At 22.1% G+C, this 17,557-nt stretch overlaps 2 protein-coding genes across 2 annotated transcripts in view; one reads left to right on the top strand and one right to left on the bottom strand.

The window, feature by feature from the left end:
* LOC129607161 (protein kibra) overlaps positions 1 to 10,094 on the top strand; it is a 52,964-nt gene extending 42,870 nt beyond the window's left edge. The window contains exons 2-10 of the mRNA XM_055517915.1: positions 2,805 to 3,106; positions 4,224 to 4,383; positions 6,048 to 7,418; positions 7,512 to 7,692; positions 7,762 to 8,062; positions 8,135 to 8,512; positions 8,580 to 8,700; positions 8,773 to 8,982; positions 9,059 to 10,094. Coding sequence (XP_055373890.1) covers positions 2,805 to 3,106; positions 4,224 to 4,383; positions 6,048 to 7,418; positions 7,512 to 7,692; positions 7,762 to 8,062; positions 8,135 to 8,512; positions 8,580 to 8,700; positions 8,773 to 8,982; positions 9,059 to 9,398 — 3,364 coding nt within the window. The 3' untranslated portion in view covers positions 9,399 to 10,094. The remainder of the gene's footprint in view (positions 1 to 2,804; positions 3,107 to 4,223; positions 4,384 to 6,047; positions 7,419 to 7,511; positions 7,693 to 7,761; positions 8,063 to 8,134; positions 8,513 to 8,579; positions 8,701 to 8,772; positions 8,983 to 9,058) is intronic.
* Positions 10,095 to 14,569: 4,475 nt separating this feature from the next.
* LOC129607028 (zinc metalloproteinase nas-4-like) lies at positions 14,570 to 15,978 on the bottom strand. The gene is made up of 4 exons (XM_055517719.1): positions 15,505 to 15,978; positions 15,193 to 15,303; positions 14,982 to 15,095; positions 14,570 to 14,581 (listed from the first exon to the last, which is right to left on the bottom strand). The coding sequence occupies exons 1-4, from the start codon at positions 15,976 to 15,978 to the stop codon at positions 14,570 to 14,572; spliced, it is 711 nt and encodes a 236-aa protein (XP_055373694.1).
* Positions 15,979 to 17,557: the final 1,579 nt, after the last annotated feature.

Here is a 17,557-nt window from a genome sequence, read left to right as displayed (position 1 = left end):
ATAAGTATATTAAATTAATTTTATTCTTAGAAATGATGGTGATAATGCAAGTAACATTTACAACAATCGCAATAACAAAATTATATAAAAATATAATAATATTAATTGAATTTTACTGTTGTACTCATAACTATTACTCAATCTCTATATGTATAATCATAATTATACATATACTCGTATGTATGTATGTATATAAATTTCAGTTCGCGTGAATGTGAAAATTTTGATTTGCATTCGGTTAAAGAATTGAATTCAAATTATTTTAATAAAAAAAAAATTAAATTTACTTATTTTTTTTTCTCAATTCTCTTATACAAAAACATAACGTTTTCATATATGAAAGCATTGGTACATATGTAGTCCAAATATATTATATATGTACACGTAATATGTATACATATATATATTTTATATGCAAGTGCTAAAGAAAAAAATCTGATTTATTTAAAATGTTTAGTCTTCTATGTATGCAAATAAGGAAATAGAAAAATTATAAAAAAAAAATTTTTTTGCTGACTTTTCTGTTTGACCCAGATCAAATTTCAATTTGTACTTAAAACCATATAAAAAATTTCTAAACTTATAAGAATATTAGAATATTATATAAGAGTAAAAATAATAATAATAATAAATAATAAAGTAAGTATAATATTTAATAAGTTCTTGTAATGAGCATAGGAATCCCGTTGAAAAATAGGATTATAATTATATACCTATGTATGTATAGAAAAAAAAAAGTTCGCAGATCATGACTTATTTGGCTTTAATATATTTTAGCCTCTTTATTTTTATTTCATTCATTTTTGTCTCATTTTTTTTTTATAAGAATGTGCAATGTGTGTCTGTTCTATATAAGTATATGTACAAGGTGTATTTCATATTTTTTAAGCTAAAAACAAATTATAAGACTTATTATAAGACTTAGGTGATTGTATATAAAACAATAATTCCATATTTAAATTTCAGCTGAATTATATTTCAAATCTAATTACTTTGCCGAATTTTTTTTTAACTGTTCTTGTTCTTGTATAAATTCTGTTCAGTATAAAATAATATTAAATTTGAGTTATCTCGTTTAAAAAATAGAGGTAGCATGCTCGAATAACTATATAAAAAATTATAAGGTAGAGTTTGTATTTGTTTAAAATTGCGGTAATTGTAGTGCGGCAAATCAAAATCGTGCTTCTTATAAAACTCCAAAAACAATAGAAATAAAATTGTTTAGTTCCGGTGCGGTTGCTGCGCATAAATTTAGATTCATTTAATTAAAACTTTTTTGACAACTGCGTATCGCATGCCGCATACATACAATTAAATTGACCACTTAAATTTAATCTTATACTTGTATTATATTTAATATTTTAAAACACAACTTATTGTCCGACTTATCTTGAAACTTAAATAATTATGGTAATATGATTTCTCATACTTGCAATTCATAAATTACATTTTTTACTATCAAATTTTTTTAATTATTTTTTAAAACATGCCATAAAATCTAACACCAATTGACAAGAATGAAATTTCACAAAAAAAAAAAAAACGGTTATTATTCAACATTAGTGCCCCCTGTAAAAATAAATTCTTCAAATATTTTTCAAAAAAAATTTAACATATTATAAGTATATACGAGTATGTATATATAGAATATTTAAAAAAAGGAACTAAAAAAAACCCCAAAAAGATTTAAAATCTTACTAAGGTATTTTACTTTTTGACATATGAAATTAGAAGCGAATGGGTTATTCGATAGGTACTCGTATTATTTAAAATGATTTATCGAGTAGTAAATACTTCCTTTGTTAATTTTATTTTATTCTTTAGGGTTCATCAACCCTACATAATGTACGGCCAGAGAAAAAAGGAAAATTTGTAAATGAAAGCAACAAAAGCAAAAAAAAAAATATGAGCCAGTTGCATTTTAAAACTGTGAATCCAAACAATAATCGGTTTTTAAAAGAATTGTAAAAATTGAAGGTATAAAAATATTTTGTAGAAAAATTATTAAAGGGGGAAATTTTTTCGTTTTTTTTTACTTTTCGTTTTTTTTTTTAAATCCTAAAAAGTAAGGGAAACGATGTGTTGTTTCTTTGTTGTCTGTCGATCAAAGGTGGTTCTTTAAGTATTTTTTATTTATTTATTTTTTATTTTATTGATATGAAAAAAAAAATATTGAAATGAGTTTTTTTATTGACTTCGAAAAAAAAATAGATGTAGATATTTTCAATTGAATGAGTGTATAGAGACGAAATATTTTATACATTAAAAGGTCAAAGGACTAAAAAGGATTTTATGATGATATTTAATACATTATTACTTTGTTTAAACAGCTTACTTTGGTCTATAAAAATAATTTTTAATTCTAATTATTAACTTTTTTTTTTACATTTATGATTAAAAGCAAATAAACAAAGATTATTGTAGACAGAAATTGTTTATTTTCAAATTTTTCAATATATCGAAAAAATACTGAAGAATACAATCACCTTAATTTAATTGTTGAAAAATATGCACAAAAATATTTACCTATATGTAAATAAATTGACAGAACTGCGGTTAACAATTAACCCCATATTTACTTATGCCATAATTAATTTTGGTTCACGTAAAATTATTAAAAAAGAACCTTAAATAAATGACACTTTAATCTTACAACTATTCTAGAATTCTACACAAATTTATAAGAAATATTAAAATACCAATTATTTAAATTATAATAATATTAATAATTTTTAAAATATTATTTAATATACTTAAAATATTTGATATTAAAATCAATAAATTTCTATTTATTTCATTATTAGATATACAAAACCACAATCCTTTGAAGATTGTATCGGTGATGAATTACCACATGGTTGGGAAGAATCATATGATCCAAATATCGGACGTTATTATATTGATCATATACATCAAACGACACAATTGGAGGATCCTAGACAAGAATGGAAAAGTGTCCAAGAAGCGATGCTCCGCGAATATCTTAATGCAGCACAGGACGTCTTGGAAAAGAAAAAAGAAATTTATGATGTTAAGAAACAACGTTTATGTATAGCTCAAGATGAATATAATCATTTGAATACATTAGCAGCTAGCCGAAGTAGTCGTAAGTTTGAAAAAAATAATTATATATATTTTACCTTTTTTATTTTTATAAGCTATTACAATATATAGCTGAATTGTTTACTAACATCTATCAATTAAGCTTCAATATGTTAGAGTGTAAGAACATTTAAATGCAGATCTAATATCAATTTGATTTATTAAGAACTTTATATTATATCTTCCAATAAGTAAAATTAATTTTAGATCTGCCTAAATTGAGATACTGTCCCCTTATAATGGATGAAAATTCGATCATATTAAAAGTTATAATCAGTTTCCTTGTAACTTAGTATTACTCAAATTTCTTCAAAATTAAAAAATTCAAATTAAATACTAAATGAATATGTTAATGGCATAAATAAGAAATTAAAATAAAAAAATTGATCATAAGAGTTATTATTAAAAATAATTTAATTTTAAAATCAATAAATATCTAGAAACTGTAAATTGTAAATACATACATATGCACAAGTATGTATAAAATATATTTTTTTTTAAAGCTGATTACATTTAAAGTTATAAAATTAATTTATGTACGTACTTAAAATCTAGTTTATCTTCTATATTTTAAGGAAACGCTTCACTTTTTTTTTTTTTGTTATATTTCTTACTTCATTATTTATTTTAATATAATATTATATTTCTTATACTCATGCATAGATATTATGTGTAATATATAATATATAACAATATATATCTTCATATAAAGTACGTACATACAAAATGTATGTATGTAATATTGTTGAATTCACAGAATCTATTTAACTACAATATAGAACATAGATAATATATTTATAATCTTATATTTACTCTTATATTCCTAGTATTTTCTAACTACTAATGATCAAATAACAAAATTTTATACTTACATACTTAAAGCAAAACTTTACTTGCACTCGTATTTGTCGCATAAATTTTATATTCTTAAATAATATACTCTATAATATGAGTACAATGTATGTGTATATATCCTGTATATAAAATATAATATTAGTTCTGATTAAAAAAAAAAATAAAAAATAAATAATAAATAATTAAGTATATAAAATATTATTTCAACATTTATTTTTTTCTTAATTTTTTCTTATTATAATTTTTTTTTTTTCTCAATATTCCAGTTTGCTCTTCTTCAAGTTCAATAAACACACGGCCTGATCCAGAGTTGTTGAAAGTAGATCTTGTTTTAGCTAGAGAACGAGTTAGAAAATTAAAACAGGAATTAAATAATTTAAATAATGATATCTCATATACACAACGTGGTGTGGACACATTATACAGGTATTATATATATATATAACGTATTATAGTTTTAAGCTTACATACAAACATTCATACGAGTATAATATATTATTAGTATTATTATTATTATTATTTTATATGAATACATACATAGATATTTTAAATTATAACATCTTATAGATTCCAACATTATTTTATACTTTACGTATATATATATATATATATATATATATATATATATATATATATATCCAAGCTATTATAATATTATATTACTATTATTATTTGTTATTATTATTATTTTTATTCTTTTTAATTCTTATATTATTGTTATCATTTCTGGCAAATAGACTGGCTGCGTGTAACTTGAGAATAAAACACATAATTATTATTATTTTTTTTTTCTTTAATACTTTCTAAGATTTTTTCTAATTTTTTTCTATATATATATATACGCCTGTACAAGTGTATTTAAAAAAAAAAAAAGCGTTTGGAGTGAACAAATATTCCACTTTATATTTTTATTTTCTTCGTAGAATACACACCTTTCACATGTTTTAAACAGGTATCACAAATTATACCTATACAAGAAAATAATATTTTAAATACAAATTGTGCAGATTAATGAAAAAATTTTAAATAACAAATATAAATAGGAGAAATAGAGCATACCTAGACAATTTAACAGATATTCCAACAGAATATTAATTTCAAAGTCTTGTCTCTTTTTAGAAAAATTTTTACTGCATTTTTATAGATGCGAATAACATGCGTTATGAAAATTTTTTTTTTCATAGTTTTTACCAAAATAAGGGATTTTCGATTATTCCGAATGGCACTTAAAATTCTAAATTACATCTTCAAAGTCTTTGCACACATACTCACAAATCTGCAGAAAATTGAATATTTTACTTTTGCAGATTTGCATGATACTCCAGTAATTTTTCAATATACAATATTTTTCAATTATGCTCCTCTTCTAATTTATAATATTTTTGCAGCAGCTATAAAAAAAAAACTCAAAAATACCTTTAGAACTTTAAGCAGATTACTTGTCATTTTCAAACACGCTATATTTTCAATTTAGATTTATCGAACTTTCTTTATATTAAGAGCTTAGTTGGAATTGAATTATCAATAATTACCATTATGAAATGTGAACATTATAAAAACTTGTTAATGATTTAAAAAGCATCCTTATAATAAAATGCAATTGTATTTTCATTATTTTAAAGAAAAATTTGAGAAATCATTCTGCAAACTTGTCTCAAGATTACAGTTTTGAAATTTTGAAACCTACATAATATATTCTAAATATTTTTCAAAACTAATTATTGTTTATAGCATTTACAAACGCAAAAAGACCTACACTTGACTTTTCTATCTTCAAAAATTGTAAACCAACTTTCAATATTTTTAATAAATTTTTCAAAGTAACCTTTATATTTAAATAACCTTTATATTTATTTAATCGGTTTCTTTTTTTGAAATTTTGGTATTATTTATACATAAGTACATACACACGTATGAATATCAAAATTCAAATGTTTGAGACTAGGTTCGATACATTTCATGTATAAGAGAAAAGTAACATGTAATAATAATATTATTCATTATTATTTATTCTTTTAAGATTTTATCATTAATATTCCTATTTTAAATGCCTGATTATTAATTTAATTTTAAAATTTCTTATATTTTAGCGTTGAACAAAAATTAAATGCACATGAAACTGGCTGCTATGATATATCGGAAGTTCAAGCAATACGTGAAGAAATGATTAACATTCATAAAATGTTGGTGTCTGGTGAAAAAGTCAAAGAAAAACTAATGCAAAGTTTAGTCAAATTAAAAAATGACCTCACACGTCAACAATATTGTGAAGATTCAGATATAGGTTCATCAGCTTTTGATCGAGTCTGTGTTGCATCACAAACAGATTTATGTGCAGAAAATATGAATAGTGGTGCTAAATTTGCTGAAATGGCTAAAACTAAATTACAGTATAGTGAATGGCGAAAACGTATTAAACAATTACAACAACAATTAGCGGATCATGCTGAAAAAATTGAACCCGGTCAATTAGAATCAGATAAAGATCGTTTATTATTAATACAAGAAAAAGATAAATTATTAAAGGAGCTTCGTAGTATATTACCTAAGGCGAAAAATCCAGAAGAAATTGCATCAATACAAAAGAAATGTAAAACATTAGAAGAAGATTTAAATAGTGCACATGAAGCAACAAATATATGTATCGCATACCGATTACAACGCGAAAATGAAAAGCAAAATTTAATTGCAAATCTTCAAGAAGCATTAAAATCAACAAAAATGCTTGAAGCCCGATTGAGATCGTTTTCATCAGAGAGTACGTTTTCAATTAGTAGCGGTTCAAGCGTTGGTTCATTATCAACAGCTAGTAGTAAAAGTGCACTTAGTTTTCCCGATATATATGGCGATCTTTTAACGATAGATCCGCAAGTTGATGTTCTTGATTTACAACGTAGATGCCAACGTCTTTCTCAACCTTCAGAAATTTCATTATCACCAAGAAGTAGTTTATCAATGGAAACACCTCCAGCATCCCCAATGAAATATAGTGATGCCGTAGCTCAGTTATTACAGCCAAATCATCAGCTTCTAAAAGAAGAACCAACATATGCTAATGCAAATTTTGCATCACCAACAATTCATTCAGAGTTGGATTCAACTGTTCTAGATTGCGTAAGATTGGAAGAAAGATTGCATGAACTAGAAGCGAAACAACCATACTCAATAGCTCCTTTATCACCAATTTATGAAAAACCTTCATTATTAGATTTGCCACAAGATATTTTAAGTCGATCGTCATCAACATCAAATACTCGTTCAGTGTCGGCTGCCGTGAGTAATGAATCAGTGGCAGGTGATTCTGGTGTTTTTGAAGCATCTAGAGCACTACATATGCCCAAAAAGGAATTAGCGCAAGTTCAAATTGGAATTAAATATTCAAAAGCAGAAGGTATACTATTTGTAACAATAGAGAGAGCAAGAAATCTAGTAGCTCTAGATGTTGCTGAGAATTCTCAAATGTAAGTTTTTTTGATATCATCATAAAATAGATAAATCAGAAATGAAAGTCAAAATATTTTAATTTTATTATTTTTGTAAAAATATTATAACAGATATCTACGAGCAGCGTTATTACCAAACTCATTGCAGTCTATTAGAACTAAAACAGTTACAGAATTACAGAAACCTGTTTTTGGTGAAAGTTTTTCAATCCCTATTTCGTTATCTAAAATACTTAGTAAAGTTCTACAAGTCACGGTCGTCTGCGTTTCAGGGCAGAAGGAGGAAATAATTGTAAGAAAATTTTTTTATTATCTTTAAGAAAGTAATTAAAAATTTAATATAACTAATTATATACTTTAGGGCACAATTCAAATAAGTCTTGCTGAATTTAATCCAGAAGATTCAACATTAAAATGGTACAATATATTAAGTTCAAAACTTCTCTCAAATTTTGATACGTATGAGATATCTGGAGCTTGTAAAGAAGAATCATCTGATGAATCAACTATAATTTCATCACAAACATCAACTTTAACTAGAAATCAAGGCCACGCATTAGATATTCAAGCACAAATTGCTGAAGAATTAAAAGAACATTTGAATTTGAATGATGAAGTTGACGATGATGACGATGAGGATGAAGAAGATTCTGAAGAGCATGGTAATATCATATTATCTCATTATATAATTATTTTGTAAACTATACTGACCTCATAACTTTTGTAATTTTTAGCAAATTTAACTCAGAAAATGCTTGATGCTTATATGAGTAATGTTAAACAAGAATACGTTGATAAAGAAACAAATACAGAATGTGCTTTTCCACCAGAAAAATGTAGAGCTAATCACTTTGATAACGGTGCTTCATCATCTTCTCATTTATCAGTGCCAACAAAAGATGGTTTAGGAACTTTGGATGAGCGACATGTTAAAAGATCCCAGACATTTTCACCAAGTGCAGCTGTTGCTAAAAACCGTTATATTTGTCGTTTAAACAGAAGTGATTCTGATTCTGCAATGCATTTTGGAGGAACACCACATCCTTTCCAACGTGGTGCAGTAGAAAGACGTTCGCTAAGATTCCATACTAAAACCCTCAAGCCAATGTCAAGTAATTATGATTATTTCAAAACCTATTTTAATAAATATTTTTATATTTGTATTTTTTTTTTCTTCAGAAATTCCCCATGCTCATATACCAAGAACCAGTTTAGATTTAGAATTAGATCGTCAAGCACAGCATAGTAAATTGAATTGCTTAAACGATGAAATTTCAAAATTAAAAAATCTAAAAGAAACGTAAGAATCTTAAAAAAAAATTATATATTTTGAAGATTAATTTTTACAAAAATACTTATTTTTATATTTCAGACTTGAACAAGCTCTTGATAATAAGGATTTTAAAGTTGCGACATGGGCCATAGAGAATGAAGATTTTCAACGTTTAGTAGGAAGAATGGATCCAGCAAATTCACCTGAGGAAAAACAATTACAAAAACTATTGCATAAAACATCTAAAGAAATTTATAAACTACGTAAAACTAAAGTAGCGAAAGGTGCACCCGACCTAATTACATTCAAGTGAGTTAACATTAATTTCAAATCAAAATGCAGAAACATTAATTCTAATTAAATTTTCATATATTTTATATTTTAGAGAAAAAATTGCATTTTTCACTCGTAAAGGATTATCAGTACCTGAATTGCCAACAGAATTAGTTGTAACAGAAGAAAGTAATTTGGACTATGAATTAAAAAATGAAAATTTAAATTCAACAGAAGTTTGTTTGAGTATTAATGAAAATAATAATGAAAAATTGAATAATATAATAGAAGATCAGCAAATTTCTAAACAAATATCTGAAACAAATGATATTAATGACACAAATACAATTTTAAAACCAAATGGCAACAATAACAACAGTACGGCAACTCCACAAAAGGATAATAATTCATACGAGTATATTGTTGATAGAACCTATGGAGTAGAAGTGTAAAATACATTAAATAGAAAAATGTTAATTGGAAAATAAAACAATTATTAATTGTTTCAGAAGATTTTGGAAATATACTCTGAAATAAAAAATTTACTTTTTTGGGGCAAAAAAAAAATTGTATAGATAGATTTAGAATGTTTTGAATTTTACAAAATTACGACAAAATTAAAAAAAAATTCCATTTCGAATAAAAGAGATTTAGAAACACAAACACAAAAAAAAATCGAGAATTTTACGAATATGTAAAACAACAAAAAAAAAAAAGTTTCAACTGAGTATCTATACAGAAATTTTTTAATGTTTAACATTTATATGTTCAAGTCCTTCAAATGATTACACTTGACTTAAAAAATGTATTATATAAATCGAATAACAACCCTAAGGCCGAAAAAGTGCAAAAGATGTGTTATTCTAAAGTTGATTTTAGTTTAGAAACTAAAATTCATTATTAAAAATTAAGAAGAAATATTATTTTCTTAATAAATATTAAATATAAATATATAAAATTAAATATGCATAAAATATGCGCAGAATATATTATAAATATGTGTTTAAACTCATAATTTAACATGATAAATGTTATATAATAAATGCATATTAATAAATTCATAATATTATATTAAAAACCCATAGTTAAAAATATAGATACGTATACATAATTACATAATTAAATAATAATTATTACAAAAACAAAAAAAAAAATAAATTGCCATGTTAATATTAATCATGATTAAAGGAAAATTACTTTTATTTATAATTTTTAATTATTGTTAGAAATTTCAAGAAAACAAAAATTTTTTGTCTTTGTACCCAACAAAATATAATTACATACATTTAGGTATATACTTAGACATTAAATTATAAATTTAGAAATATTATAGAAATCAAAGATTTATTTTTTAATTAATAATTATAATTTATAAACAATTTTTTTTTTGTAATTTATAACATTTTATTTGTTTTTTAATTTTTTTTTCTCTTTCGACTTACATATTTTATTATGTTAATTTAATAAAAACTATATTTTACTATTACAATAATATTTTGTTTAATAATAAATAGAATTATGAGAAAACCTTTACAAGGTACTCACTTTTTTATTAATAAAAAAAATTTTTACTTGTACAGATCAATAATTGTTCACTGCTAAGTAAATTGTCTAGTAAAAAGAATATTGATTAAAAAAAAAATACTATATTAAACAATAATAATATTTTATTTAAAATTTACTCATTTTAAAATTTTTTAAAATATAATAAAATTTATACATGTATAATGAATATAAAATAAATAGTATATTATATTTCATCTTTAATTAATAAATGCATATAAATAAAATTAAAAATACTAAATCATATATTATATAAGTTTGTAAATATGTGCCTTAAATTATGTTAATCAAAAGAAAAATTATAAAGATAAAATATATATAAAACTACCAATATTGAAAAATGGTATAATTAAGTATATCAATTCTTATACATAATTCTTTTATATAACTATTTCGAATGAATTGAATTTACATTGTTAGCCATTTTGGATGATTTTGTAAAATATTTCATATAATATATAAAAGTAGGTACGCGTATAAAATACAAAAGAGCTCACAAACAAACAAAAAAACAACATTTTTATATTTAATATTCTTAGAGTCAGTCATTTAATTCAACACTTGTTTGACCATATTTTTATATCATAATCAATATTGGAAGTAACAAATTAATATATAGAAAAATTAAATATAATAGTGATCTTTAAATTTCAATATTTTCAAATTATATATTATTTTTATTTGTTAAAATAAAAACTAACTAATTATAAATACCACACTATTATTTAAGAAGCTTTAAATTTTTAATGGTAAATGCGTACTTTTAATGTGTAACATACTAGACTTTAAAATTTATAGAAAAATTAAAGTCAATCTTTTACTAGAATAAAAAATATCATTATATAATTTTAAAAAAGAAAAAATTAAAAATTGTAAAAAAAAAAATAAATATTTTTATTAAAATTATAGTTAATTTTGTTTTGAAAAAAATTATATTTTATTATGTCGATGAATAATAATTTAAATTTAAATACAATATTAAACATACTAAAATATTTTTAAAGTATGTATGTTTACTACTCTCCAAAATCATAACATATTTTATAAATTTAATTATTTTAGAATATGTATAAATAATTTGATAAATATTGTTATTTGAAAATCACTAATAAAATAAAAAAAAAAAAATGAAAAAAAAAAACTTGCGTTTTCGATGAGTTTAAGATTAATAATAAATTTCGCCAAAATTAGATTTAAAATTATATTTTTAATATAACAAAAAAAAAAAAAGAAAAAAAAAAAAGGATTCATATAATTACATACATAAAAATATATGTATATTTAACCCTTACCGAATTAACAGCAATTTTTAAAGTTAGACCCGTAAAAACTTAATTGAAATTGTGTCATAAAAATGTTTTCCTTAAATAACACTGTATGGTTATATTTATAATTTAGATTCTTATTATATAGAAGAAAAACATTATTTTAATAAATGTATAAATGTAAATAAATATTATGTATTAAATCTTTAGTATTTATAGTACATAAAATTTCTTTTATAAAATTGCAATTTAATCATTTGATTATTGTATTTAAATTGAAATAATTCTATATTTATCGTTATATTATTATTATTATCGATTAAAACAGTAACTATTAAAAAAAAATTCTTGTTAATTTTAATTCTTTTCAATTTTTTTTTTTTTTTTTTCAATTAATTGACCGTGACATTCAATCTATAATTTTATAAAAATCATTTTGTAAACTTTGTTTGGTTTACTTTTGAAAAGGCAAGGGTTGATAAAAGAAAATTCTTGAAATTGTTAAAATAAAAATAATAAAATAATATGTAAATCAACCAATTTTATAAATATAAAATAATATGAACCACAATATATAACTTAAGGATCGTGCAATAAGTAACAAAATAAAAAAAAAATTATTATTTATTCCGTATTTAAAGTTAAATTCAATTAATATCAATAATTTTTTTCCACTTTTTTCTATTCTGACTTAAAAAAAAATATTCCATTAATTTCAAAATCGAAACCTTATATAAATTCATGTATTTATATTTTAAAATATATACTAAATAAGAATTAAAATTTGTTACATATATGTGTATATAAACAACTATATTCTGTTAATCACATCACTTGGGGGCTCATTAAAGAATTTCGAATTTCTGAATTGATTTTATTCAGAAAAGATTTTTGAATAAGAACCTATCATTTAAAGTGATGCGATTGTCAGAATATGGGTGATTATATAATGCATATATATATCAATAAAATTTCAAAAACTATCAACATTATAAAAAGAATTACCTACATAATTTCTATGGAAATTGAAAAATTAAAATATTTTTCTATAACAAAAACCTAGTAACAATTTTTATTTTAATTTTAAAAACTTGAAAACAAATATTTATGTACATAAATTGTCAATATATCCAAAAGAATCAGAAAATATATACAAAGTGGTTAATTTTAATTATTTCATTATAACATTGTTCTTTTTTATAAGTAAATAATAATTGTGCCTTCATATTAAATTTCTTACTGTACTGTCTACTACACAATTATAATATTTACCCATTATATAATAGCCCAATAAATTTACAGGAAAGTAAGAAAACAATTTTAAAATATTTTACTCATTATGAATAGTTAGCCACTGAATTTATATATACAAAAAAAAAAAAAATATTATATAATAATGAATATATATAACTTAAATAATATAATTTTTTATTTTTTAAAATACTAGGTAAATATTTTACCGATTATTATTAGTGTAATTGATATAAATTGAATATGTAGTAATATTTAAAATAACAAAAAAAAAAAAAAAAAAAGAAAAAAAAAATGAAAAATAAAATTTTATAAAGAAAAACCTTTCCTTTTTGTTTTTGAATGCGCTGGTAAAATGAAGGTAACAAAATAATTAATTTGAATATTAATTTAGAAAAATAATTTTGATTGGCTTATTGTAAAATTATGTATTCATGTGTATGTTTATATTTTTTATTATATATATAAAGATATTATATATTATTATATAGTTATGGAAAGATATATATATATATATACATATATAAAAATATTTTTACTAAGTTCTATTTAGTAAAACAAAATTCTATATTTATGAAAAACTTAAAAAATAATATTGAAAAAAAAAAAAAATAAAATAATTTTAAAATAAACAATATTGAAGTTTGATTTGAAAATATTTAATTATTTTCTTTATTTTATATTAAATATTAAATAATACTTTGAATTAGCGACAAGATGTATAATTTTTGTTTTTACAGAAATGGGATTTTCGATAATTAGGAATAGTCTTAAAGTTCTAAATTAAGGTCCTTATTATGATTATCGAAGCGAATAAAATTTTTTGGCAAATATGAATTTTTGGTATTATGATTAACGAATTCGCCTAAATTTTAAGCGAATGAGTTGTCAAATCTGTCGAATGAAAATTCTGTGCGACAAGCTTGGCAAATGAAACGAAAAATCAAAATAATACATAATAGTATGCGTTTTTTTTTATTGGATATTATAGTATTTTGTAGTGATATAATTTAAAAATCTAAATTATTTGTAAAGTAAGTTTATAAAATTCTACAATTTATTGTAAAAAATAATGATTGTTTAATATTATTTTAACGTGAAATAAATTAAATGCAGAACAACCTCGTAATTGCTAAAGATAGGAAAATTCAATACACACATTATGTGTGATGTTAACCTTATTATTTTCGGTAGGTTTTTTGATGTCTTGCGCTAGTCAATATTTTGGATTTGGGGAATGAAAACATTCGCTGATCATAATTGAATATGTCATTCGATTCACTTAGTCCATTCGACTTGCCTCGCCTAAAATTTTAAAAGTTTTCTTCTGCATACTTCCAAATCTGCAGAAACTGAGTATTTGTGCTTTTGCAAATTTGTAATATTCTCGAAAAATTCTTCAATATCCAATATTTTTCTATTTATGCTCTTATAATTTTTATTGTTTTTTCAGTAGTTATAAAAAAACTTGAAAATTTCTTTAGAACTTTAAACAAAGATGTAATTTTGGAAAATGCTATTTTTGCAAACTTTTCAGTTTGAATTTATTGAGCATGCTTTATATTAAAATCTAATTTAGAATTAAATTATCGGAAATCCCCAAACAATTTATTTATGGCTTAAAATAAACAAATAAATTGTGAGTTTAAATATTTTGGGAACTGTTTACTATTCTGCATATTTTTACAATTTAATGATTTTTATTTATTTTTACTAAAATACTTTTTCAAAATCAATTATAAAATTTTATGTTTTATTTCAATTTTTCATTTGTTTTTATACAATAAGAAATATAATTCAACCGCATTACTAAATAAATTCATGATTTTCTAATTGAATTTTATTTAATAAATTCATAAATTAACAAATAAAAAATTTACAAAGTCCAAGTAAATTTAAAAATGAATTTGAAACACTCATATTATTGTTACTATTATTGTTATTTACATTATTAACTCCCAAATTATTATGATTTTGTGATATTTGTTGGTCACACTTATACATTGCATTAATTTTTGAAATATCATGTGATGAAAAACCAATTCTTTGCCCCATAGAATTGGTAGGAAACTAAAATAAATAGAAATTTAAATTAAATTTTTTCTATTTCATAAAAAAAAAAAAAATTATATAAAAGAATAATTTTATATTATGTACATATATATACCTTGGCTATGATTGTAGGTTGTCCGTTTGATGAAAAAGCAAATGGTGAATAATGCATAATACTACCATAATCATAAGGTAATCCAAAAGCTGATATTGTACTTTGGTTACCCTATTGTAAATAAACAGTATATATATATTGTTATACAGAATATATTATTAATTATTGTTAATTTTTTATATAATAAATCACATTAATAACAAAAAAACTTACTTTAGAAAAATTATTAATAGAATTTTTATCAATATTCTCATAATTAATTTTAATAAAATTATCTCTTTCATAACGATTATGTTCATGTAAAAAACCAACAACATGCATTAATTCATGTATAAATGTTCCTGAACCTTTAGATAAACAAGCTGGTGTCTGTAAATTAATTTCTTGTCTTCCACCAATTTTACCAATACTTGACCAACAACCAGATTTTCCATTAACAATTGTAATATAATCTGTTTCGATTGTACGTGGAATAAAACGAATACAAGTTTTTATATGATATTCATTAAAACCAATACGTAATTTATCTAATTCATCTAATGTAAATGTTCCTTCAATTAAATATGGTATTGTATTATTTGGCCAACGATAAATTTGTGAAATTAATCCATTGCGAGAATTTTTATGAGGAAATGGAATCAATATATCACCTTCTAAATATGTTCCCAATTCTTCTGGATTAACTGATTCATTATTATAATTAATTAATTTAGATGCAGTTATTTCATAATCTGGTTTAGTATAAATTGAACGATCAAAATGTATTAAATCAATTGCATTATCCATGTCTAAATCATTATTGAAATCGGAATTTGAATTTTTATTATTAAATTCAATATCATTTTCATTTAATTCTTCAATTATTTCGGTATAATCTTGCATTGGCATGGAATTTACTATATGGTTGATCATGAGTAAATTAATTGTAAGTAGAAAAATTTTCATTTTCTATATTTAAAATATTAAAGAATAGAATAATAAAATTTAAAAAAATTATGAATAAAATAAATTAATTGCAAAAAATTCTATTTTTCATGTGCTTCCTACCGGGAAAAAATGGCAACGTTTTTGAGAACCAAAACTTATATTTTTACAAAAAAAAAATGTATGACTACTTCAGACAATCAAGGATTTTTCCAAGGGAAATTAAATATTTTACTAAACTTGTAAAAGAAAATTTTATACACTTATATACACACATAGAAAGTATTGGCATATGAACACTTTCTTGATTTCTTGATATTTTTAATTTTTTTTTTCTTTATTTTTATTGTAATCATTAAAATTACTGAAGTGTTAATTAAATATGCAAAATATTTTTGAAAATTGTAAATGTAATAAATATTAAGCTTATCACCTGGTTTTAATAATTAACAGGTATTTTTGGTTCTTTTTTTAAAATACATGTGTAAAATGAAAATTATGAGATACTCGTATGTATACAAAAAAAAAAATGATTTAAATTAATTAGGCTATTAAAAATATAGTATATAATTATCTTGAGCTTGAACTTTTAGAAATTATGGGTGTATATTATAAATATAAAATATACATACATACATACATATATTATGATTATAATATTATGCAATAATTTATACGCTTGCATTCCTATAGTTGAATGAAATTTTTGGTTAATGAAAAAATTTTGTTAATGAAATTTTATTAAATTTTTTTCTTTTTAATTATACTTTTATTAATAATTACTTTTTGTATTGATATTTTTGCAAATTAAAGAAATACAAGGGTATAATAAATCAATTATTATTATAATAAAATTAAATAGATTTTTTTATATACATACCTTTTAATTTAATATGCATAATGCTGATTGATTAAGAACGCCTAAAGAAATTAGATTTTTTAGAATCTACAATCGCTTACTAGATCGTTATGTAATTGGAAAATCAAACTTTGAATCGCCAATGACAGTATCATTTTTCGGAATGTCAAAATTAGTATTTTATTTCAGCTATCAAATGTTCTTTTGTATTAGTTGAATATGAATTCATTTCCTGTCATGATAGCTGTGTTACAGTAACTCAAACTTATACAAAAAATTCAAAACTTGAAAATTTAATACGACTGCTATTCTCTTTAAATTGCTTGTTACGTGTGATTATTTCTTTCGTAGACTTTTGAGGGTAGTTTTGAATTGGTATGAACGTAATTTTTGATTACTCTATTACGAATATTCCGAGTAGAATTTTAGTAATTCATAATTTACAATATGATATTGTAATTTTCCGAGTTTCAGAGGTACAAACGAAATTCATGATAGGGCTGATTATCCTAATAAGATCAATAATTTTTGGGCTTAATTATAATTATTTTATTTGCCATTTATAATAATTCCAATAATTAT

This window comes from Condylostylus longicornis, unplaced genomic scaffold (genome assembly GCF_029603195.1).
Source record: "Condylostylus longicornis isolate FDR11 unplaced genomic scaffold, ASM2960319v2 ptg000026l, whole genome shotgun sequence".
Classification (NCBI taxonomy): domain Eukaryota; kingdom Metazoa; phylum Arthropoda; class Insecta; order Diptera; family Dolichopodidae; genus Condylostylus; species Condylostylus longicornis.
The sequence above is the reverse complement of the archived record's forward strand: the minus strand, read 5'-3'. Positions and strand labels throughout refer to the sequence as shown.